We start from the raw sequence: 24,511 nt of genomic DNA, 5'->3' as shown, positions 1-24,511 counted from the left end.
TTTTACCTTCAGCAAACATTTTCTTAAAGGACCAGGTAGTAATTTTTTTTTTTTTCAGAGACAGAGAGTCAGAAAGAGGGATAGACAGGGATAGACAGACAGGAATGGAGAGATGAGAAGCATCAATCATTAGTTTTTCATTGCACATTGCAACACCTTAGTTGTTCATTGATTGCTTTCTCATATGTGCCTTGACCATGGGCCTTCAGCAAACCGAGTAACCCCTTGCTTGAGCCAGAGACCTTGGGTCCAAGCTGGTGAGCTTTTGCTCAAACCAGATGAGCCTGCGCTCAAGCTGGCAACCTCGGGGTCTCGAACCTGGGTCCTCTGCATCCCAGTCCAACACTCTATCCACTGCGCCACTGCCTGGTCAGGCAGGTAGTAAATATTTTAAACATTGCAGATCAGATGGTCTCTGTCACAGCTATTCAGTTTTGCTATTATAGCATATGTACATATGTAATATGCTATAATATAGCACAGACATATGTAAAGGAGTAGGCATGGCTTTTTAAAATAAAACTTTATATATAAAAACAGATGCCTGGCATTCAGGTCATAATTTGTCCTCTGGTCTAGAATCTGCCTTTGTATTTGGTATTAGATAGGATTCTAGGCGCCATTTTCCTTCCCAGGGAGGAAGTCAGTTTTTACCATAGCAACCACTAAAATACACATTTCCTCATTGATTTCCGCATCACCTTTTCTGTGTATTATGTTCTCAAGGTACGTAGACATATTTCTGAACTCTGCTCTGATCTGTCAGTCCTTTTAGCTGTTCCTGCAGCCAGTCTGCGTGTTTTTATCCCCGTGGCTTTGTAGGAGGCAGCCCTTATTTTACTGTGCTTCGCCGATGTTGCATTATTTTACAAATTGGAGGCAAAGCCTCCATGAGCCAAAGAGAGTATGACTTGTTTGATTGCAATACTCATGGTTTTGCAGTGGTCTAGAACCAATCCACAATGTTTCTGAGGAATATCTGTGATAAAACTGACAAAGCTAGGTCCCTCTCGTTTCTGTTCTTTCTTGCTGTTAACATAGCTGTTCATGTCATGTTAATTCTTTTATTTAAATTTTAAAGTGTGTCTACTCAGTCCCTCAAAAAGTATAATTATGATTATATTGGGATTTAATTGAATCTAGAGGTTAATATGAGGAGAATTGGCATATTAAATTAGTCCACCTAAGAACATGTAGTATATCTCTCTCCATTTATTCAGATCAATTTGTGTCTTTTCTTTATTTAGTGACAGAGACAGAGAGACAGAGAGCGGGACAGATAGGGACAGACAGACAGGAAAGGAGGGAGATGAGAAGCATCAATTCTTTGTTGTGGCTCTTCAGTTGTTCATTGATTGCTTTCTGTTGTGTGCCTTGACTGAGGGGCTACAGCAGAGCAAGTGACCCCTTGCTTAAGCCAGTGACCTTGGGCTAAATCCAGCTACCTTGGGCTTCAAACCAGCAACCTTTGGGCTCAAGCCAACAACCATAGGGTCATGTCTATGATCCCACGCTCAAGCCAGTGACCCCATGTTCAAGCCGGATGAGCCTGTGCTCAAGTTGGATGAGCCTACTCTCAAGCCTGAGACCTCAGGGTTTTGGACCTGGGTCCTCCGCCTCTCAGTTCGACGATCTATCCACTGCGCTGCCACCTGGTCAGGCTATTTTTCTGTGTCTTTTAGAGTTTAAAAATGTTTTTCTCCATAGGAGGGTTGCATAGTTTGATTATTTACTAAATGTATTATACTGTGGTTGTGCATGGTACCTCTTTTGATGACACTGTTTAGTTTTGTTGGTGTGCAAAAATGCCGGTAAGTTTTGTATGTTCAGTTTATGTAGGATTACAAAGCAAAAATATTAGATCATTGCAAAGATAATAAGATATATAGATTACTGCAATCTAATTAAAAATAATTAAGCAGAAAAGTAAAATACACAACAAAATAGAAGAAATAACTACAGTTCCAATAATAAAGATATGATAAAGAATTATTAAAATAGTTTTGCAATAGCTATATATTCCTAAATATAAAATTAGCATGAGACAATAGAAAATACAGAATGGGACAATAAGTATTTTTAAACAACTGAAATGTTTAAGACTTCTTCCAAAAGAACTTCAGGCCCAAATGGGTTTAAAGATGATATCTACCAAATTTCCAAGAAACAGTTCCTATTTTATCCAAATTATTGCATAAAATGGAAGGAGTAGAAGCTAGGGTCACAGCTTGTTTGCCAAGGCCAAAGTAATCTTGCTGCTAAACATGATGGAGACTACACAAGGCCAGAACAGTGCAGGCTCAGCTACCTTATGCATGTTATGTTTGGTATGCCACAGTAGTATCAGAAATGAGTATGACTGTGCCAATGAAACATTTATGGATGCTAACATTTGAATTTTATACAGTTTTCATTTATCATGAAATAGTATTCTTCTTTTGATTTTTTTCAATTGTTTAAAAATGTATAGCTTTCATGCTGCACAGAAACAGATGGTAGGCCAGATGTGACCTGTGCATTATAGTTTGCTGAACCCCTTCCCCAACTACACAAACTGAGAATCAGCATGCTATTAAAACTAAACCTGCCTTTGCCTTTCTGTATTTGTGTTTTCTCTCAGGAACTGTGAAAGGCAGGTCAAATCCCTGTCATTGCTGTATCCCTGCGGCCTTTAGGTTGCTGTATCATCACACCTTTTGTCCACTGGCGACGTTTCTCCTCATCTTTCTTGTCCTTCCAGGTTTCCCTTGCACTGACCCTTTCAGATCACCTCAGCAGTGTAGCTTCTCCCCACACCTCACTGAACCAGTCTTCTCTGGGAATCGCTCCTTATTCCTGATTCATCCTTTGTCACTGTGCACATTAGAAGCTCCTAACACGTATCATTTATTTCAAGCACCTTATTCCACTTTTATTTTCTTCTTCATCTTTTTTTTTAAATGAGAAGTGGGGAAGCAGAGAGACAGATTCTCACATGTGCCCTGACCAGGAACCACCTGGCAAGCCCACTAGGGGGCGATGCTCTGCCCATCTGGGGCTGTTGCTCTGTTGTTTGGCAACCAAACTATTTTAGCGGCTAAGGAAAAGCAATGGTGCCATCCTCAGCACCTGGGGCCAGCTTGCTTGAAAAAGCCATGGCTGCAGGAAGTGGGGAGAGAGAGAGAAAGAGAGAAAAAGAGGAGGGGGGTGGGGGAGAGGTGGAGAAGCAAATGATCGCTTCTCCTGTGTACCCTGACCAGGAATAAAACCCATGACTTCCACATGCCAGGTCGACAGTTTACCAATGAGCCAAATGGCCAGAGCGCCTTCTGTTTTCTTCATTCTCACATAGCTTAGCCTTGTATTTCACCAAGAAAATAATGACCATAGTGTTTGTAATTTTTAACTGACTGTTCAGCGAAATATACCTTAAAGTGACTGAGAGTAAAGCACAAATTGAGGAAGAATATTTGTTAACATGTATAAATGTAAAAGGTTAATATGCAAATTATTTATTTTTAAAAACCCTATAGAGTGAAATAAGAAGAAGACAGTCTGGGTGAAAAATGAACAAAAGATTTGGCAAGCATTTCATAGATGTAGAAACCTTAATGGCCATTAATGTGAAAAAAGCTCAGTAGTGTTATCAGAGAAACCCAAATTAGTCACAGAGGTAGCACCCCTCACTCACCACATTGAGAAAAGTTTTAAAAAACAAAAGATAAGGCTATGGATTAGTAACTGGAATAGAAATTGGTACAACTACTTTGGAAAACAATTTGGCATTTTCTAGTAAGGTTCTAAATGCCCCTAACGTAAGACTGGGCAATTTTGCTTTTACCCACATGTTCAAGAAACTCTTGACTGCATATGTATGCCAGGTGTCACACAAGGGTGTTCACAGAGCATTGTTTGTCATTGCTAAGGATTGGAAACAAGGGTCGTCAGCAGTAGAATGGATAAATAAGTTGTGGTATATTCATACTTGGAATTCCATACGACAGTGAAAATGCAGAAATTATAGCTACATACAACAACGTGGATAACTTCAGACAACAATATTGAACCAAATATTCTAGAATAGAGTACAGTGGTACCTTGAGTTACAAATTTAATTCGTTCTGTAACCGAGCTCGTAAGTCAGTCAACTCGTATATCAAATTTCTCCCATTTAAAATAACTGAAATAGATTTAATCCAGTCCAGCCCTGTGAAACATCCCCAAACCATCCTAAATTATGAAAAAAGACATGTTTTTAATTAAGAAACGTACCAATCCATAACAAAATGTATGAAATAAAAGAAAAAAGTGTTATTTAGTACTGTATTCTTACCTTGGAGACAGGTGAGTGCAGCTAACGGAGGTGAATGGTGGATGAGGAGGGAGGGATGCAGGCACTGTCGACAAGTAAACTAAAACTGCACTTTCTTAACGTTAAATATAAACTAAAACTGCATTCTTTACTTTAGACAAAACTAAAACTGCACTTTCATTACTTAAAATGAAAGCACAAAAACTTAATTGTAAAAAAATGCACTTTCTTAACTTTAAACCTAACCTAAGCTTAACATTACGTATTTTTCATTTAATCACACCTGTTTTTGCCTTTTTGGCTGCACTTTCGGCACCTTCACTTGCAGGACTTTTGAATAAAAATCTATCCAAAGAGGTTTGCTTTTGCCTGCCTTTAAAATGTTACAGAAATGTGACAAATGTCATTAAAAAGTGGTGAAGCACTACCAGTTGAAACTTTTTTTGGGTGTTTCTTTTCAATGAAACTTGAAAGCTTCTCCCACATTGCCAGCATATCTTTAATTTCACTTGCAAAAATTACTTCCAACAACTCTACCTCCTCCTCACTACTCATCTCTTGCAGAAGCTTCGTATGTTGCATCATCTGTAGCTCCTTCAACCCCTCAGTTGAGAGTTCCTCCTCATGTTCCTTGACGAGCTTGTTTATGTCACCCTCATCTACCTCCAGACCCATCAACTTTCTGAGGGACACAATCTCCTCCAATGCTTCTACCTCGGTCTTGGTCTCTGGTTCGAATCCTTCGAAGTCCCTGTCTGCAACAACATCAGGCCATAATTTTTTCCATGCCAAGTTCAAGGTTCTTGTAACCTCTTGCCATGCCAAATCAATAATGTGTAAACATATCAAGATGTTCTAGTGATCTTTCCAAAATTCTTGAAGGGTTAGAATTATATTCTCAGTCACCTCAAAGCAGCGGCAGAACAAGTGCTTTGTGTAAAGCTTTTTAAAGTTGGAAATGACCTGCTGATCCATAGGTTGCAAGATTGAAGTCATGTTGGGTGGGAGGTAGAGGACTTTCACGAATTTGAACTCATCGAGAATGTCATCTTCAAGACCAGGTGGGTGGGCTAGAGCATTATTAAGGATTAGTAATGCTTTCATTGGGAGTTTATTTTCTTGAAGATATTTCTTCACTGCAGGACCAAAGATGAGATTTACCCATTCAATAAATAACTGCCGTGCCACATAACCTGCAGTTTTTCTTTAAGAATCTTGTGAGTCTTAAAGGCTCTAGGACAGTGGTCCCCAACCTTTTTTGGGCCACAGACCAGTTTAATGTCAGGAAATATTTTCATGGACCTGCCTTTAGGGTGGGACGAATAAATATCATGTGACCGAGACAAGCATCAAGAGTGAGTCTTAGATGGATGTAACAGAGGGAATCTGGTCATTTTTAAAAAATAAAACATTGTTCAGACTTAAATATAAATAAAACGGAAATAATGTAAGTTACTTATTCTTTCTCTACAGACCGGTACCAAATGACCCACAGACTGGTACTGGTCCGCGGCCCAGGGGTTGGGCACCATTGCTCTAGGATATTTGGAATGATAACACTAGCAGTGGCTTTACAGTCACCGCTAGCATTTGCACACAATGCAAGGGTCAGACAGTCCTTCATGGGTTTATGGCCTCGCAGCTTCTTCTCCTCTGCGGTGACGAAAGTCCCCTGGGGCATTTTTTTCCAAAACAATCCTGTTTCATCATAGTTGAACACTTGTTGGGGGGATGTAGCCTTCCTTTGCGATAAGCGCAGCAAAACATACGATGTACTTCTCAGCTGCCTTAACGTCAGCACTTGCAGCCTCACCATGCCTCACCACCAAGTGGATGCCAGATCTCTTCTTGAAATTTTCAAACCAGCATGACTGACCTTAAACGTATCTTCTGCCTCTTTTGAGATTGATGGTTCTTTCTTCTTCATGTCGCTGTAAATAATACATGCGTTTTCGCATATTACAGTCTCCGTCACTGTATCTCCTGCCAGCTTTCTCTTTCACCCACACCAACAGAAGCTTCTCCATTTCTTCATGGATATTTGTCATTAATTGGGACATAATTGTAGTTCCTTTCTCTGGATTTGCACTTTTTTTTTTTGTATTTTTCCGATGCTGGAAACAGGGAGAGACAGACAGACTCCCGCATGCGCCCGACCGGGATCCACCTGGCATGCCCACCAGGAGCGATGCTCTGCCTCTCCGGGGCATCGCTCTGCCATGAAAAGAGCCACTCTAGCGCCTGGGGCAGAGGCCAAGGAGCCATCCCCAGTGCCCGGGCCATCTTTGCTCCAATGGAGCCTTGGCTGCGGGAGGGGAAGAGAGAGACAGAGAGGAAGGGGGGGTGGAGAAGCAAATGGGCGCTTCTCCTATGTGCTCTGGCCGGGAATTGAACCCGGGTCCCCCACACGCCAGGCCGACGCTCTACCGCTGAGCCAACTGGCCAGGGCCTGGATTTGCACTTTTGATGGCATCCTTTTGTTTAAGGATGGTACAAATTGTAGATGTATTGCAGTTGTACAGCCTTGCCAGTTCAATCACTCGTACACCACGCTCATGTTTTTCTATTATTTCTTCCTTTACTTCTATTGACATCATCCTCTTCTTCTTCTCACCACTGTCCTTTACACTCACTTTCTTTGGCCCCATGATAGCACATAAAAAAAGTTAGTAAAAAATGCAAAAATGATGCAAGAACGAGTACAGCGCATGAGATTCGACTTGATTCTGAGGGTAACACGTGAGAAAGAACGAGATGCTAGTGTTGTGCTGCCAATACTGGACCCATGTGCCAATGCACCCGCTAGCGGCAGCTTCCCAAATCACGACTCATATCTCGGAATTTCGTTTGAATCTTGAACAAAAATACACCAAGTCGCAGCTTGTATCTTAAAAATAGTATGTTACCACTGTATCACTATATATAAACTCATTTATTTAGAAAACTAAATAATGTATATTCTTATTAATATAAGCAGGTGTAAAGCTAAAGCAAAGGAAAGGAATGCTCAAAATAAATGCAGGGAGGTAATGGGATACGATTGAGGAGCTTCAGAAGGAAATAGTCATGCTCTTCAGTTGGATGATGGATACTTGGAAGTTTTTCTATAATCTATATTATTATAAATACTCTTCATATCTGCTCGATCTTTAGTAGCATGGTGCCCAGACTTATTTAATAGGCACACAAAATTATTTTCCTTTAGTTCTTTTAGATTAAAATGTTCTCTGGAACTGTTTTCTGACTAATGCTTCTGGGTGGTAAAATGACACAATGCAATGGGAACTTTTATAAATCTGTATCTTTTGCAGGGAAGTTGTAACTTAAAATTTGGTTTCTGATTATCCACTGGGGGAAAGAGGCCATTGGTTTTATTTTCTGTATAATCCTATGTAATGTCTTCCTAGACTGTGGAAACTGGAGTTTTATATTGATTTTTCTTCTTTTTTTTTAAATTATTTTTTTCTCCCCTCATCATTATCAGCTTTATGTTCTTGTCCTCTGTTCCTTGAAAGATTGCACAGAAAAGTGGAATATTTAGTAGTTTTGCCTATTTTCCTTCAAACAGCAGGGCCTCCCAAAGTGAAATCCTTTTTATCCTCACCAGCACAGCTACTAAACAAAGGAGTCAGCTTATTTGGAAGAGAATATGACAGTGAGGTAGAGATGTTTTCACTACTCACTCTTCTATTCCTTGACACTCTTCTCCTGTTTCCTTCTTACATTGCACAGGGTGCTTTTACATGGCTCCCAACCTCCAGTTAAATTTCAAACCCCTGTGGAAGATGTCCCCAAACTGATGTTGTGGGTCCTCCATCTTGAGCCAAAAAGTATTTAAACCCCAATTCTGAAACTTCAAAGGAATAAAAATAATTGGTCAACAAGAGTACATATTAATAGATTTTGAGTAAACATCTCCACATCATTTGGACAGTTCATTATGTTGTATGTCTATCACCCAAAGTCAAATCATCTTCTGTCACCTTATATTTGCCTCTCTTTATACCTTTCCCCCCAACCCCCTTCCCCATTTCCCTACCCTGGTAACCACTGCACTCTTATCTATAATATGTCCATGAGTCCCAATTTTGTATCTCATCTATGTGTTGAATCATACAGTTTTTGGCTTTTTCTGATTTATTTCACTCACTATAATGTTATCAAGGTCTATCCATGTTGTCATAAATGATACCATGTCATCGTATCTTATGGCTGAGTATTATTCAGTGTATATATGTACCACATCTTCTGTATCCAGTCCTCTATTAAAGAGCACTTTGGTTGTTTCCATGTCTTGGCCACTGTGAACAATGCTGCAGTGAACATGGGGACATGGGGGTGCATATGTCTATGTATCAATGTTTTTGAGTTTTGGGGGTATATATATCCAGTGGAGGGATTGCTGGGTCATATGGTATTTCTGTTCTTAATTTTTGGAGGAACCACCATACTTTCTTCCATTAGTGGTTGTAATCATTTACATTCCCACCAACAGTGAATGAAGGTTCCTTTTTCTCCACTTGTTATTACCTATCTTGTTGATAATAGCTAGTCTAACAGGTGTGAGGTGATATCTCATTGTAGTTTTGATTTGCATTTCTCTAATAGCTAGTGAAGATGAGCATTTTTTTTTATATCTGTTGGCCATTTCTACTTGGGAGAAGTGTCTGTTCATATCCTCTCCCCATTTTTTTATTGGATTGTTTGCTTGTTTGTTGCTGAGTTTTGTGAGTTCTTTGTATATTTTGGATATTTACCCCTTATGTGAGCTGTTGTTTGCAAATATCATCCCCATTTAGTTGGCTCTCTGTTTGTTTTTATCAATTTCTTTTGCTGTGTGGAAGCTTTTTAGTTTGATGTAGTCCCATTCATTTATTTTTGCCTTTACTTCCCTGGCTTTTAGGGTCAAGTTCATAAAATGTTCTCTACAGCCAAGGTCCATGAACTTAGTACCTATGTTTTCTTCTATGTAATTTATTGTTTCAGATCTTAATTTAGATCTTTGATTCATTTCAATTTAATTTTTGTGCAAGTGGACAAACTTGTAGTCAAGTTTCATTCTTTTGCATGTGGCTTTCCAATTTTCCCAGCACCATTTATTGAAGAGGCTTTCTTTTCTCCATTGTGTTTTTGGCTTCTTTGTCAAAGATGATTTGCCCATATATATGTGGTTTTATTTCTGGGCTCTCAATTCTGTTCCATTGGTCTATGTGTCTATTTTTCTGCCAATACCATGCTGTTTTGATTAACATGGCTCTGTATTATAATTTGAAGTCAGGTATTGTAATGCCTCTGGCTTCCTTCCCCCCCCTCTCAGGATTACTTTGGTTATTCTGGCTTTTTTATGGTTCCATACAAACCTGGTGATTTTTTGGTTTCATTTCTTTAAAAAATGACATTGGAATTTTGATGGGAATTGCATTAAATTTGTATATTGCTTTGGGTAATATGTCCATTTTACCTATATTTATTCTTCCTATCCAAGAACATGGGATATTTTCCCACTTCATTGTCTTTTTCTATTTCCTTTAATAATGCTTTATAGTTTACAATGTCCTTGACGTTTATTCCTAGGTATTTTTTGTTTGTTTCAACTGTAAAAGGAATTATTGTTTTTAGTTTATTTTTTGAAGTTTCATTGTTGGCATATATGAAATTAGTAGACTTCTGTATATTAATTTTTTATTCTGCGACCTTACTGTATTGGTTTATTGTTTCTAATAGTTTTTCTGTGGTGTCTTTGGAGTTTTCTATATACAGGATCATGTCATCTGCAAAGAGTGAAACCTTTACTTCTTTCCCATTATGAATGCCTTTATTTCTTTCTCTTTACCATTTAGTATGATGTTAGCTGATGGCTTGTCATATATGGCCTTTATTATGTTGAGGTATTTTTCTTCTATATCCATTTTATTGAGTGTTTTAAACACAAATGGATGTTGTATCTTATCAAATGCCTTCTCTGCATCTATTGATAGGATCAGATTATTTTTGTTCTTTGTTTTGTTGATATGGTGTATCATGTAATCGTTTTAAGTATGTTAAGTTATCCTTGTGCTCCTGGGATGAATCCCACTTGATCATGGTGTATTATTTTTTTTAATGGATTGTTGTATTCAATTTGCTAGTATGTATTTTTTCTAGGACCTGGGTCGGCAAACTGTGGCTCGCAAGCCACATGTGGCTCTTGGGCTCTTCCACAAAATAACACATGTGGGTGCTACCTTGATAAGGAATGTACCTATCTATATAGTTTAAGTTTAAAAAATTTGGCTCTCAAAAGAAATTTCAATCGTTGTACTGTTGATATTTGGCTCTGTTGACTAATGAGTTTGCCGACAACTGGTCTAGGATTTTTGCATCTGTATTCATTAGAAATACTAGTCTGTAGTTTTCTTTTTATGCATTGTCCTTGCCAGGTTTTGGTGTGAGGATTATGTTGGCCTCATAAAATGTGTTTGGAAGTATTGTTTCTCTTCTATTTTTTGGAAAACTGAGAAGGATAGGAACCAAATTTTCTATGAATGTTTGGTAGAATTCACTAGTATAGCCATCTGGTCCTGGACTTTTATTTTGAGGGAAGTTTTTAATAGTTGTTTCTATTTCCTCCCTGCTTATGGGTCTATTTAGGGTTTCTACTTCTTCATGACTCAGTCTAGGAAGATTGTATAGTTCTAGGAATTTTTCCATTTCTTCTCTATAGATTCTTGAATTTGGTGGCATATAGTTTATCAGATAGTATTCCGCAATGATCATTTGCATATCTGTAATATCTGTGGTAATTTCTTCTTTCATTTCAGATTTTGTTCATATGAGTGAGGAGTTGGGAACCTATGGCTTGTGAGCCAGATGTGGCTCTTTTGATGGCTGCATCTGGCTCGCAGACAAATCTTTAATAAAAAAAATGTTAAAAATATAAAACATTCTCATGTATTATAATCCATTCATTTCCTACCGTTCATGTGCATGGTTACCGTGGTGGAGCCAATCACAGCTGTCCTCCGGGACAACACCAAATTTTTATTGGATAATGATTAACATACATGGGTTGTTATATGGCTCTCATGGAATTACATTTGAAAATATGTTCATGGCGTTCATGGCTCTTTCAGCCAAAATGGTTCCTGACCCCTGATGAGTTCTTTCTCTTTTTTCCTTAGTGAGTCTTGTCAGGGGTTAATCTATTTTATTGATTTTTTTCAAAGAAACAGCTCTCTGTTGTATTAATTTTTTCTGTAGTTTTTCTGTTCTTTATTTCATTTATTTCTGCTCTGATTTTTACTATTTCCTTTCTTCTGCTGGTTTTGGGTTGCCTTTATTCTTTTTTATTTTTAGTCCTCCGGGAATGTGTCCAATCTTCTTCCACCTCCCTTCACAACTGATCTACCTTCAGTCCATTTGATGCATGGTTCTTTCAGGAGTACCTGTGAGCCCAGCTGAGGTTCCTTTTTTGTGTTACAGTTGTTCAATTTGTTGAAATTTCAAAGGGAAAGATCAGAAACGTCTCTCACACTACTGTTTCATTGACTTCACTCTCCCTGCTATTTTAAATCCAGAGTTTAGTGAACTTTGCCAATGGATGCAAGTATTTTTGTTTGAAAAATAGGTTTGAAAGATATTCTGGCCTTTAAAATAGTAGTTTCTTATATTTGTAGGGAAGTTTAGTCAATTTGGTGTGGAAATTTACATAAGTGCTGTATCAGTTCATCCCTTATCCATGGGGATATGTTCCAAGACCCCCAGTGGATTTCTGAAACAGAGGGTAATACCAAACCCTAAATATACTGGTTTTTTCCTATACATGCAAACCTTTCACTTAGGAAGCACTTTACCTCTCCTCTTCAGCATATTGAATTGCCAGCATCACTACTTTTATGCTTTGGGGCATTGTTAAGTAAAATAAGGGCTACTTGGACACAGCTTCACCATACGGTGACAGTGGGTCTGATAACCAAGAAGGCTACTAAAGAGAGTAATGTTCAGGGAGCAGATGTACAGTATAGAGATGCTGGACAGAGGGATGATTCGTGTCCTGGGAGGGATGGCATGAGATCTCATCATGCTACTCAGAAGGACATACAATTTAAAACCTGTGGAAAGCTTATTTCTGGAATTTTCCATTTACTATTTTCCGACCACAGTAGACTGCAGGTAACAAAACCAGTTTCTGAAATCACAGTAAGACTCTAGATATGGGGTACTTACCTATATTCTATATATAGCTTTTCATGTTTGAAGACAGGGGTTGGTCTGTTATGAATAGCATTCCTAAACCAGTGCCCCTCCCAAGTATAATCTTACTTTCAGTTTGGTGTGCCTCCCCCCTGAGTTTTGTTTTCTCAATTCATTTATATGCTTACGTACATATATGAATGTGTGTGTGTGTGTGTGTGTGTATGATATATAGAGAATATACACTATTTTATGTTTTAGCTTTTTTCTTTGTTGTCTAAATGTGTTTAAAGTGTTATTTTTTTTTGTCAATTCATATAGATTTATATTTTTCTTTTGAAATTGTATGGGTTTCATGTATGGTCTTAGTAGAATTTAGCCATTACTGATTGGTGAATATTGGATTTTTTGTGTTTTGGTTTCTATTGCTATTACAAAAAATGCTATATTGATTATTATATGTGTATACGTGCATCTATATTCTGGATATGAATCATCAGTTTGTTTTAGATATATCAGGTCTTTTTCTAGTCTCTCTTATATTCAAACCATTCAAGTTTTTGCTGGTTTTTGGGGGGATGTGTGTGGTTTTAAGCTGACCTCCTAGGATCATAAACAGAGTCTGTTATATTCTAAAGTTTACATTCATCGTTTTGTTTTTAACATTAGTTCTTTAATCCCTGTGAAATTTATTCTGGGGAATAGTATGAAGTAGGGACCTAAATTTACTTATTCCAAATGACTACTGGTTGTTCTAAAATCATTTATTGAATGGTGGATCACTGATTGGAAATACCTTTACCTCTTACTACCACAATGACTATTAATCAAAATTTGTAGTGCATACTAGGACCAGACACTATTTTAAGTACTTTCCAAGTATTATCTCTTCATCTTCACACTCATCCATTTGACAGTTGGGGAAATGGTGCACAGAGAGATGAAGTGACTAGCATAACACAGCTGCTAAGTGACGGCACTGGGTTTTAATCATGAGTCTGGCTCCAGAACCCTTCTCTGAACTGTACATGAGCAGAAGACGTTTGAACTGACAGATTTATTTGCCATTTCCCAGGTCACCTTAGCTAGTGATTGCTTAGATTTCTACTTCATGGATTGTTTCTGAAAACCTAGGGCTGGACATGTAGAGACCAAATTGTGGTTAGTTGTGGAAATCTTGGGTAAAGCCAAATAAAAACCAGAGTACTTCCTTGGGTTTATTTTAGCATAAGATAGGATAACAGAGAAGGCATGGGATCTTTAAAATTTTTTAGGAATGTCATCCAATTACAGTATCTATTCATATTCTAGGATATGACTATTTTACAAGTGAATCTTATTACTTGAGTAAGTAAATGTTGGTGCCAGTAGTTTTATTTAATATTGAGATGTTTATCAGTTACTTTATTATTTTCTGAATTCCTTGTACTCTTTTTTATTTAGTGTAAATATGAAATTATAGAATAATTGAAGGATATATGGCCAGACTTGGGGTAGCAATTGAACCTCTTTCAACTTCCTTTTTATCATCTTTAAATTAGGTAATAATACTCAGTGATGGTATGCTATTTAAATAAGATAATAAATATTTGTAAAGTTCCTATCAAGCTACATAGTGTTCAGTAAGTACACTGTACATTTAATTTCCTTCTTAAAAATATGTATATGAAAGCCCTTGGCTTAGATTAATAATTTGCTTTACCCATATATATCTGTCATAGAGGTAATACAGTAATTTTTATTTGGGAGATTTTAAGTGAACTACAGAATTCTTAACTAAATGTTATGAATAGGTTTTTTTTGTCAAATGTAAATCCAGTCTTCATATATTTATCTCTTTTCTTATTTCCATGTGTTTGACTATTCTAGGATATGTAGACAGCATTTTCTAGAAAAATAGTTTTAAAGTCATCTCAATCTGTGAAATGGCATACTATAATTTAGATGTTTTTTCCTTAATGATTTCTAAGTGTGCTTTTAAAGTCAGCCATTTAGATACCACATCATCATATATGCTGCATTTAATAAGGTGAAGTGTTGAATCAAATGGACTCCAAAGCCCCTGGTAACTGTGATTCTCTCCTTCTCAGAATGCACGTTGTCTAAAACATTTTTTCTAGAATGGATGACAAGTTCATTTTCCATTTTTATTAGATGTCACATAGAAGTCTTCAAATAACCTTATAGTTGTATGCTTTATTAAAAAGATTAACATTATTTTATATAATAGATTGTGAAATCAATTTATCAAATATTCTGATATTTTATGACATTTGCAAATTCATTTACTGAAAAATAAATGATTAGTATTAAAATTTTCTTGAATCATTTAGAAGTTACATTAAATTGTGATTTTTTGTATTATCATTTATAATTATCAGTGTACTGTGTTGCATGTTTATAAAATACTGATGAATTATGGTGAGAGGTTATGATTTTTTATTAACATATTTGGTATCAAGCAAGCAGTATGTAGCATAACTATGTATTTTGTGGTTGAATAGAAAAGCCTGTTTTTCAATTATGTGGGGAAGTGTGGTGTGGTAAATATAACTTTTACCAATCACATGGGAACTTTTTCATAGAAAATGTATAAAATGAGAATGATCAATGACTATCTCTGTTTTGAGAAAATGAAAAGAGATCACAAGTTAAAGCATGCAGTGCGCTATAAAATAAATGGGTGTTGTTTTGTCTCTCACCCAGGTGCAGCGGTAGCGGGTATTTACAGAGTAGCCGGGAAGAACATGGCCCCTTTGGAAGCGCTGGTATGGGGCGTTGGCCAGACTGTACTGACATTGATCATCTCCTTTTCAAGGATCCTCGCCACACTTTGAAGTTTCTGTGGAAGTGTCTTACTTCACATCAGGAAGCAGATGTACAGATTCTCTGGAAATGACATTGTTAACTGGGGATGAAATTATACTAGAATGTGGAAGGAGTAAGTCAGAACCTAAAACCTTGAGCTGTGTGGAAAGATTGCCCTCTGGTGTTAAAGTGATTGCACTACCGCACTGCACCTTACGTGCCTCCATCCCAGGCAAGGCGAAGTACACGGAGAAGCTACAAGAAAAAGCACCTTGTTTAGCTGCCAATCAGGTTAACATTGGTGTTGAATCATCGTTTTTAACAGTGTTGTGTTTAAGTTACAGGGACATTTTGAAGAATTGATATATGTGCCAAACTCTCTTCTTTTTTTATAAATTGATCATGTGACAATTTGCAAGTGTAGATATAGATGAGTGCTGTGAATATGTTTGACATGAATTTGGTTTGTAATGAGATTTTTGTTTTGTGATGCTAAATCTTGTATGAGTGCTGAATACTGAATCTTTGACTCTGAGGTAAATTATCTGATTTTAATGTTGAACCTTTCCGGGATTTAGGGCTTTAATATGTTTAGGCATTATTGTTATTTAATTTATGTGGAAAATAATACTTAATGGAAAACTAGCTGAGCTCTTTTAAGGACTCAGAGTAGATCTAGAGGGTGCATCCTTTTCACTCACTTAAATTACATTCTTTTAATAGTTTCCCTCATACATAAATGCTCTATTGATATAAATTCAAAAATTTCATGGGTAACACACAATAACTATAGTTTGTATGTCATAAAAATATAATTTGAAACTTTTCTTATAAATTTTGTTAGAAAAGAAGTCTGAAATGCATGTTGCATTCTCTGAGCCTTCTAAAGAAAGTTTTTGCCATGCATCTCATGGAGAAAACATTTTTGTAATTAGTATCTTGGTGGGATTATATTACTTGTTGCATATGTTTTGGTTTTTGACAAAATGTAAACAATCTTTCATTCTGGAGTATTAACTATTTAAAGAGTGGCCTAAATTAGGCTGTGAGAACTAAAATTCGCATTTGTAGATAAGTAACAGTAAGTTATGTAGGAAGATTAATAAACTGTCTTACTTTGGATATGTGGTAACATCATTTTGCTAAGTAAGAATTGGAGAGCTTAGTAAATTTTAAAATTTGGCAGTTCATCTCAGTGTATCAAAATAGTACTGAAATATATTTGAGTTTTAGTTCTTGATATATGATGTTATTTAAGTTTATTAGAATGTGATGACATATTAGAAATGAGAAAGTCCTTAGTGTGAAAGTTTTTTAAAGGTTTTGGCAATATACACTTGTTCAAAGAGTACAGGAAGTAAGGGAAACAGAACCTGGCTAATTTATCTCCTACTGACATCTTTTTAGTACTGGGTACAATTATAAATGTGCTAACTCGAAGGAAGAATCACTGCAGAGAATATGAAGTTCAGGACAATCCAAAAACGTAATCTGCACACAATAGCCTTGCTTTGTATAACCTGATATGGTAAAAAGTAGGTTTCTATTAGGTCCCATTCCAATGTATGACCTTTTGTTACTCAAACCACCTTTCCTTCACACACACACACATCAACAACTTAACTGTGAAGAGTTGGTGGGTTGGTGGGGGTGGGGTAGGTACCAGTAGGGAAGCCAATTTGGGGGATTTGCTAATGCTGTAGTTTTGAAATTTGATTTAGAAAAAAACAGCAGGTATACATTCTTAGAAATCTTTGAAGTAACATTAATCTTAAAAATTAATTTTAAATTATGTACAACCCTGAAACTGTTTCATGTGTTCTTTATATTTTTTATGTTTTCCAAATTAAATTTAGGCATAAATTTCTAAATCAATTTGATTTCTCCTTTTCTGTTAGACTTAAGCTATTCTGTCAATAATTTAAAGTGTTTCTATTCTTTGAGAGAAATTACTAATAACATGTTGAAGATGTACAAAGTGAATATTTTAACGTAGGGTTATGTTACAATTTAAGGAAGTTATTGTGGTAAGGTAATATGGAGCATATGGTTCTGAATTGAAAATTAACCAGAAAATAACTTGGATACATAAATGTATGAACGTGTGGACCAAAGAAATTTAAATGCCTGTTTTTATTCTAGAATGGAAGCATAATTGGATGGTCAGTAATTAGTTTGTAGAGTGTCCTAATCTCATTATCAACTTGCTTTATATTATGAATTGTGTGTGTGTGTGTGTGTGTACACATATGTACTTTTAACTTTTTGGAGAATTTTTGGTTTCTTTGCTGTTTACAGCTATTTCCATTGGGATTTTGTACAACCGTCACTCTTGATGTTTTCAAATGCAGTTGAATAGCATGAATTGATGAAGTGGTCTTAATACTTATTTCTGTGCTGAGATTTTTTTAGAGTTAGTGATTTTTATATAGAGACAAACGTTTAATGATATGTATGAACACACACATATATATCATTACATACATATATACAAAGCTGCTACATATGAATTCAGCCTAATTGGAAAGATCTTGTTCAATGAACATGTTCATGTTATCGTGGAGAATTTGTTCAGTTGAATGAATGATCTTTTAAATAGGTTTGAGAATGTTTGAGATTTTTTAATTTGGGAAGATTTTTCTTGGTTTAATAGTGCTGGTGACCCTTGTTTTCGGTAATACGAAAACCCTTAATGTATTTATGTTATACCTTCTTAAAACGTGTGTGTGATTAGCAGTCAGGTTTCTTTGAGATAAATGCAGAAGGATAAGGGGACTCCTCTGCAGTTTACATTTGTTTTATTTTTTAAAAACGTTTAGTAAAATATTACTGACAGTGAAATCAATTCCCCAAAGTAGAGACCTCTATATTTTCAAACGAATTACTCTTTAACATACTGGTTAGAAATGTTTATAGACCACAGTTTAGCCAGGGGGCCTTATCTAAACTACAAACAATGCTTACCACCTTTAAATGAAGGAGGTGCAAGTCCTCAGCCCCTGAGAGGATGGTTCAGTTAGCTGTCCAGAGTGAGGAAGGTTCTAAAAGATGGCTGTATGTGGTGCCTGCAGCTTAATTATTCTCACTTTAGGTCTTAATGTTATCAAACAGTGTTATAATTTGTTACACAATGTACTATCTTAGTGTTTGCAGCAGTCAGTATTTACACTGCCCTAAAAAGTGTAAGGGTATTATTTGTACATTTAATTGAAAAATAAAGAAATGAACTGCTTCATATAGCAGATATTTGTGATATAAGGAACAGGTGCAACTTAAAATCAAAGAACATTGTTGGGAAAGGTCTTTAGAGAACTTTAATTAGTATGGGGAGAGTGGAGCTCAAGCCAACACTTACACACCAACTAATTCAATATTTAAAACATTTTTGGTGGATTTATTGTACCAAGTGCTGTACCAAGTATTTTCTATAGGAAGTACAAAGATGACTAAGATAGGATTCCTGCCCCTGAGTCCACCAAGAGCTAGCAAGATGGTTTTAAATCCTAAAAAAATTGGGACATTTTGCTTCCTGATTCTAGTTGAGAGTTCAAGTCTTGTGTCCCCCCCCCCAATTCTGATTTTCCCAGTGTATCAAATAGGGTTTTAGTAACTGAGTTAACTATGCTGTGACATAGTGATAAGAATACTGGAATCTAAGCCAGAGACATAAATTTGAATCCAGTCCCTGTTACTTTTTGGCTTCTTGTTTATGAATGGCAAAGAAGTAAATGACAGTAAGTAGAATTTTTAAAATTACATTTGCGATACTAATTGAATATATTGTTTTATAAAACTCATCTGTTTTCTTTCATTTCCACATTTTTCTTACATATATTTTAAGAAGGAAAAATTAAGATCTTTTTCTTAAAATATTGAGTCCTGTACCTCCTCTCTGTCTCTATTTGTAAAATCAGCAAATACTTATCTAGCAGCACTTTTAGGACTTGGTGGTGGAAAGAAGCCAGAGCAAGCAAGGTTAACTTACAGGTTGCAATAGGAAAAGGTAGTGATAGCCGTCCGTATTTACTCCTTTACCTTATCCTGCTACTTCCCTTGTATTTGTTCAACCAACAGTCATTGAATCTCTACAACATGCAACTTACTATCTTGTTTAAGGGATGGAGAGGTATCTCCTCCCTATGTCCACCTCTCTTCGGCACCCTGGGTATAGGCTTCACAGTGGAGTGCAAATTCCATAGGGAAATCAAGCTGGGCTTCCGTGTCTACCAAGCCCTTCATTCCATGGGACAAGGTGCTTAAGCTCTAGTTGTTGTTTGACTTCAAATGAAATACTGTTATTTTTAATTTATGTTCATTTTATAATTCAAGAAATAACAAGTTGCTAAGAGTACTTTCTCAACCACTTCACTTTTGCTGTTGCAATTTTTTATTAGAAAACCTTAATCTGAATCTCTTTAGAGAATTGTTATACTTGTTTTTAAGATGTGAAGACTGTGGAAAGTTACTGAGGAAGTTATAGTAGGCCTAAAGTGCAGAGAATTTGGCAACACTTGGGTAACTGGGTAAATTGCTGCTGCTTTTAATAATCAGGGTGAGAATTCAGTGGTTAAAATTGACTACTAAGCAAAAGGCCTCATAATTTCCCTTAACTATCAGTTCTTTTTATAACATCTTATTTGGGGAGACTTCCAGAATAGAAAGGACATTATTTTATTAAAAACAATAAAAATTTTCAAGCATTTTGTAGCAGAGGGAAGTTTAAAGATAGGAAGACACATTGGAGGAGTAACGCACAAAACAAAGGCATATCTGATAAATATTATGTGAACAATATAAGAATATAAACTACACTGTATGAGTATGTGTACAGCGTATTTCCAGAATGCTGTTTCTTTACATGTGAGACAACTTACCATAAAGCATTTTGAAATCATTATTACAGTTTTTGTGTGTGTGGTGGTGGTAGGTTTGCTCTTCTAACTTAAACATCTCTGTTCAGTGTAGGCAATAGATGTTTTGGAGGCGGTTGCTGAATAAATGATCAAAAAATGTATCTGTGAATTTGTTTGGAGGAAGCAGTGCTTAATGTATGAAGTATTTTAAGTAAATGTGGAGATACAGTGGTTAATACTTTATTAGTGGAAACACCCAGGTTTTTGAGTGAACCATCTCTTCCCTTGAGTGTAGAGGACTCATTTTCACAATCTTCACATTCATTGCACATATGTTGAATTTACTTATAATAACCCTTCTTGATTTTGAGAACTAATTTAGCAGTTTCTTAAAAGTCTCCCTATTCTTTCCATTAGGTTTCATATGTTATGGTTTAAACATGTGTAGTTTGTTGATAGAATCAGAGGTGCTGGTTTCAAAGAATGTGCTTAATACCTATGGTTATACAACTATGATCTTATTGAAAAATACTGTAGGCAGGTCAAGAGAGCATGAACCTCCTCCATATTTTTTTAGCTCCTAGACCATATCCATATGTATCTGCCCTCAGTGGTAACATGGCTGCCCCCTTTTTAGGAGTACATTTAGATATGTAACTAAACCTGGAAAGCAGTGTACTATAAATATATAGAAAGAGGAACTATAATGCATAATTACCATAACAGTAACACCTTTTCTCCCAAGTATGGTAGATATTTTTTCTAAAAAGCATCTTTTTTTTAGAGCCTTGTGTAAATGAATGTGAACTTGATAGTATTACTGGTCATGGAGAGCTCCCTTTGTAAATTAATGTACTCGCCCATCATCACTGAGTGTCTTTGGGAAGGAACATTTTAAAGTTTTATCCATAGAAAGCAAAATGAGCCACTTGCTCAAACAGTAAAAAAATGTTTTGCTTTCAGTAACAGATGAATTTATAGTCCAGTTGTTGACACTTTCTTAGTATTTGTAATATTGGTGTATTTACATGGAGGAATTCTTTTCTTAATTCTGGCACTATACCCCCCTCCCCCCACCCACACAAGCTCTATACATTTAAATAAACAATATGAAATTCCACAATATTTTTCATTTTAGTCCTATCACTTGGTAAAATTCATATAATTCTACCATAAAGTATTAACTTCTGACTCTAGTCATTCTAGAATGAGGGAATCAATTTTATCTTGAAGTTAACCAACTAAAATGTATTTAAACAGCAAAAATATAATTTACCTGATAGGTATTAAAAGACTCACTTTCAAACTTCGTTAACTTCCAGACCACTGATGAATCATTTAGTAAACAACCGTACAGTTTTTAAAAGCTAAATGATGTCTCAGTGCCTTCTTGGAAGTTAAGATACTTTTTGAAGTGACTCTGGTGAGACTGAAGATTGGCACACCTGATGATGGGGACTCAGAGTTAAGGAACAGTGTAATTAAATGAATTCCTTATGGTTTAATAAAAACCAGGTTTTTTGCTATTGATGATGACATCACATCAAGTTTCATTACATTTTCATGATGTGATATTTGTTTCTCTTTTCTCCTTTCTTTTAAGTAAGTTTGAAATGGGGGAAATGTGGTCAAGACAATTAAAAATGGGACTTAAGATTTAATTTTGTTGTAAACTAGAGATTCTAGTATAAACAGTGTTAGTTTTATATTGTAGTGCAAGGGCAGACACTTTATGTAACTTTTAGAAATATATTTACCATCAGGGATTTATTTTTTGCTATCAAAATACTTAATGTACTGTGAAGCTTAAAGACAGGAAGAATAACTGTTGAAGGGATAACACACAAAAACAAAGGCGTATCCGATGTACCCTACATTATGTGAACACAGCCTCCCCCTTCTGTTAAGACTATAAAATACACTGTATGCATATGTGTACTGCATGTTTACATAATACAGTTTAATTTTGAAGGATTATTTTAAAAAACTATGTGTATAATACCTAACAAGCTGTAAATATTGTATACTATTGATTTTTAATTTTATATAAGCAATTTTTTAATTTCCCAATTCATGTACAAATCTCATTGTGTATATAGCATAATTTCCTGGAGAACACAGATTTTGCAGTAATTTTAATTATTTTAATTGTGGTAAGATTCAGATTAACCTTCGACATGTTGATCTTTGTTTTAAATTATTTTTACCACTCATTTTCTTCAAAGGGCAGCAATAAACATATGCAAGTTATTTTTGATTATAGAAAGTTGGTATGCAAAGATAAGATCTAGGTTCAAATTCATGGCTTAAAACAAACAAAAAAAGATGCACAATTAATATCATCCACTGTCTAATCACAGGACCATTTCTGAGGTCCACATGTGTTTCTCCTCTTTGTAACATACAGGGTGATTTACCAACACACACAAAACAATTGTTAAAAGTGAATCCAGCACTCCCAAATGTCATAACAGAATTTATTGGATTAAAAATTTGTAATATACAGTATTTTAATAAAGTTTCTGTATTCAATTTCATGCACATATATAAATAAACCTGTCTTTAAAAGCTTTATGGGGTGTTTAATTCTTGATGACACATCTTTTCAATTAATTCACAACTCAATATATTTTCTCACCATGTTGAGAAAATTTTTGTGGGGCAGTTTTACATATGGATTTTGGAGGTAGTGCTGAAAGGTAAGTATGAAATCTGAAAGACACACTTAGCTTAGTTCATCATTTTACCGAGGACCAACCTTAGGCTACTTCTAAGACAGGGGTCGGGAACCTTTTTGGCTGAGAGAGCCATGAACGCCACATATTTTAAAATGTAATTCCGTGAGAGCCATACAACGACCGTGTATGTTACACACTATCCAATAAAAATTTGGTGTTGTCCCAGAGGACAGCTGTGATTGGCTCTAGCCACCCACAACCATGAACATGAGCGGTAGGAAATGAATGGATTGTAATACATGAGGATGTTTTATATTTTTGTTATTTTTTATTAAAGATTTGTCTGCGAGCCAGATGCAGCAATCAAAAGAGCCACATCTAGCTCACGAGACATAAGTTCCCGACCCCTGTTCTAAGAGGTATTGTTTTAAAAAGCATACCATCACTTAATAAATGATTACCATTTACTGAGTGCTTATTATGTTAGACACTTCATATATATTCTTTTCTTAATTTACTGACTTGAGAGAGAGAGGAACATCGATATGTTGCTGTATATGCTCTCACCAGGGTTGAACCAGCAATCCCTGCTCTTTGGGAAGATGCTGCAACCAACCAAGCTGCCTGGCCAGGGCCATGTGTATTCTTTAACACTTGCAGTAGTCCTTCAGGTTAAGTGTTTTATCCTTACTTTACGGATAAAGAATTTGAGTTTCAGAGAAGGTGAAAAACTTCTCAAAGTTACATAGTTAATGCTTAATTGGGGTTTCCTTACTTTTCCTGTCCCTCCCACACTATGGAATGTTGGTTTCTACAGAGTATTCTGGGAGCTTATACCTGTAATGAGATAAGATCTTATTTAAGATCAGATGGAATTATAGAGATTTGAAAAATCATCAATTTTTCAAAATGACTTTAAAAACTATCAAATTTATGCATATTTTAAAATTTTGTTAGGGATTTCTAAGGGATGATACTAGGCACCCAACTAGGCTTAACTATTCTGTCTGAGAAAAGATTGGGGCTGACAGACGAGCCACTGGTAGTGTTACAACCCTGCTGGAATAGAGACTAGTTTAACTTTAAAAACTGCACATATACATGACATTTTGTGTAATTACTAAATTGAAATGGCTGTCCATATGTTCTGTCTTTTTTTTTTTTTTTTTTTTTTTTTAGGGAGAGAGAAGAGAGATGAGAAGCCTCAACTTATAGTTGCATCCCTTTAGTTGTTCATTGATTACTTCTCATACCTGCCCTGATTGGGGCAGGGAGGGGGACTCCAGGTGTGCCAGTGGCCCCTTGCTTAGGCCAGCAACCTTGGGCTTAAACCAGTGACCTTGGGATTATATCAATGATCCCATGCTCAAGCTGGTGAGCCCGTGCTCAAGCTGAATGATTCCATGCTCAAGCTGATGACCTTGGGGTTTCAAACCTGGGACCTCAGCATCCCAAGTTGGTGCTCTATCCACCGTGTCACCACTGGTCAGGCCAATGTATTTCCTTTCTTTTCTGGGTAACAGTTACAACCATAGTATTATAAAATTATTAAACATACTTCCTTTCTGACCAAGCCTGTAAAAGTTGAACAAAATATAAATCTTAAAATTAAAAATAAATTTTCTATTTTGATTCTGTTACCTTTGGCTCTTGAAGTAATAGTTTTGTAATGTTTTTATAATAGGCCATCTAGCTGGGTATTTTGATAC

At 36.1% G+C, this 24,511-nt stretch overlaps 1 protein-coding gene across 1 annotated transcript in view; it reads left to right on the top strand.

Annotated features, from left to right (window-relative positions):
- TMEM170B (transmembrane protein 170B) overlaps positions 1-22,696 on the top strand; it is a 51,713-nt gene extending 29,017 nt beyond the window's left edge. Inside the window, exon 3 of the mRNA XM_066268384.1 lies at positions 15,170-22,696. Within this exon, the coding sequence (XP_066124481.1) occupies positions 15,170-15,300 (131 nt within the window). The 3' untranslated portion in view covers positions 15,301-22,696. The remainder of the gene's footprint in view (positions 1-15,169) is intronic.
- The last annotated feature ends 1,815 nt before the right edge of the window (positions 22,697-24,511 follow it).

Source organism: Saccopteryx bilineata, chromosome 3 (genome assembly GCF_036850765.1).
Source record: "Saccopteryx bilineata isolate mSacBil1 chromosome 3, mSacBil1_pri_phased_curated, whole genome shotgun sequence".
NCBI lineage: Eukaryota > Metazoa > Chordata > Mammalia > Chiroptera > Emballonuridae > Saccopteryx > Saccopteryx bilineata.
The sequence above is the reverse complement of the archived record's forward strand: the minus strand, read 5'-3'. Positions and strand labels throughout refer to the sequence as shown.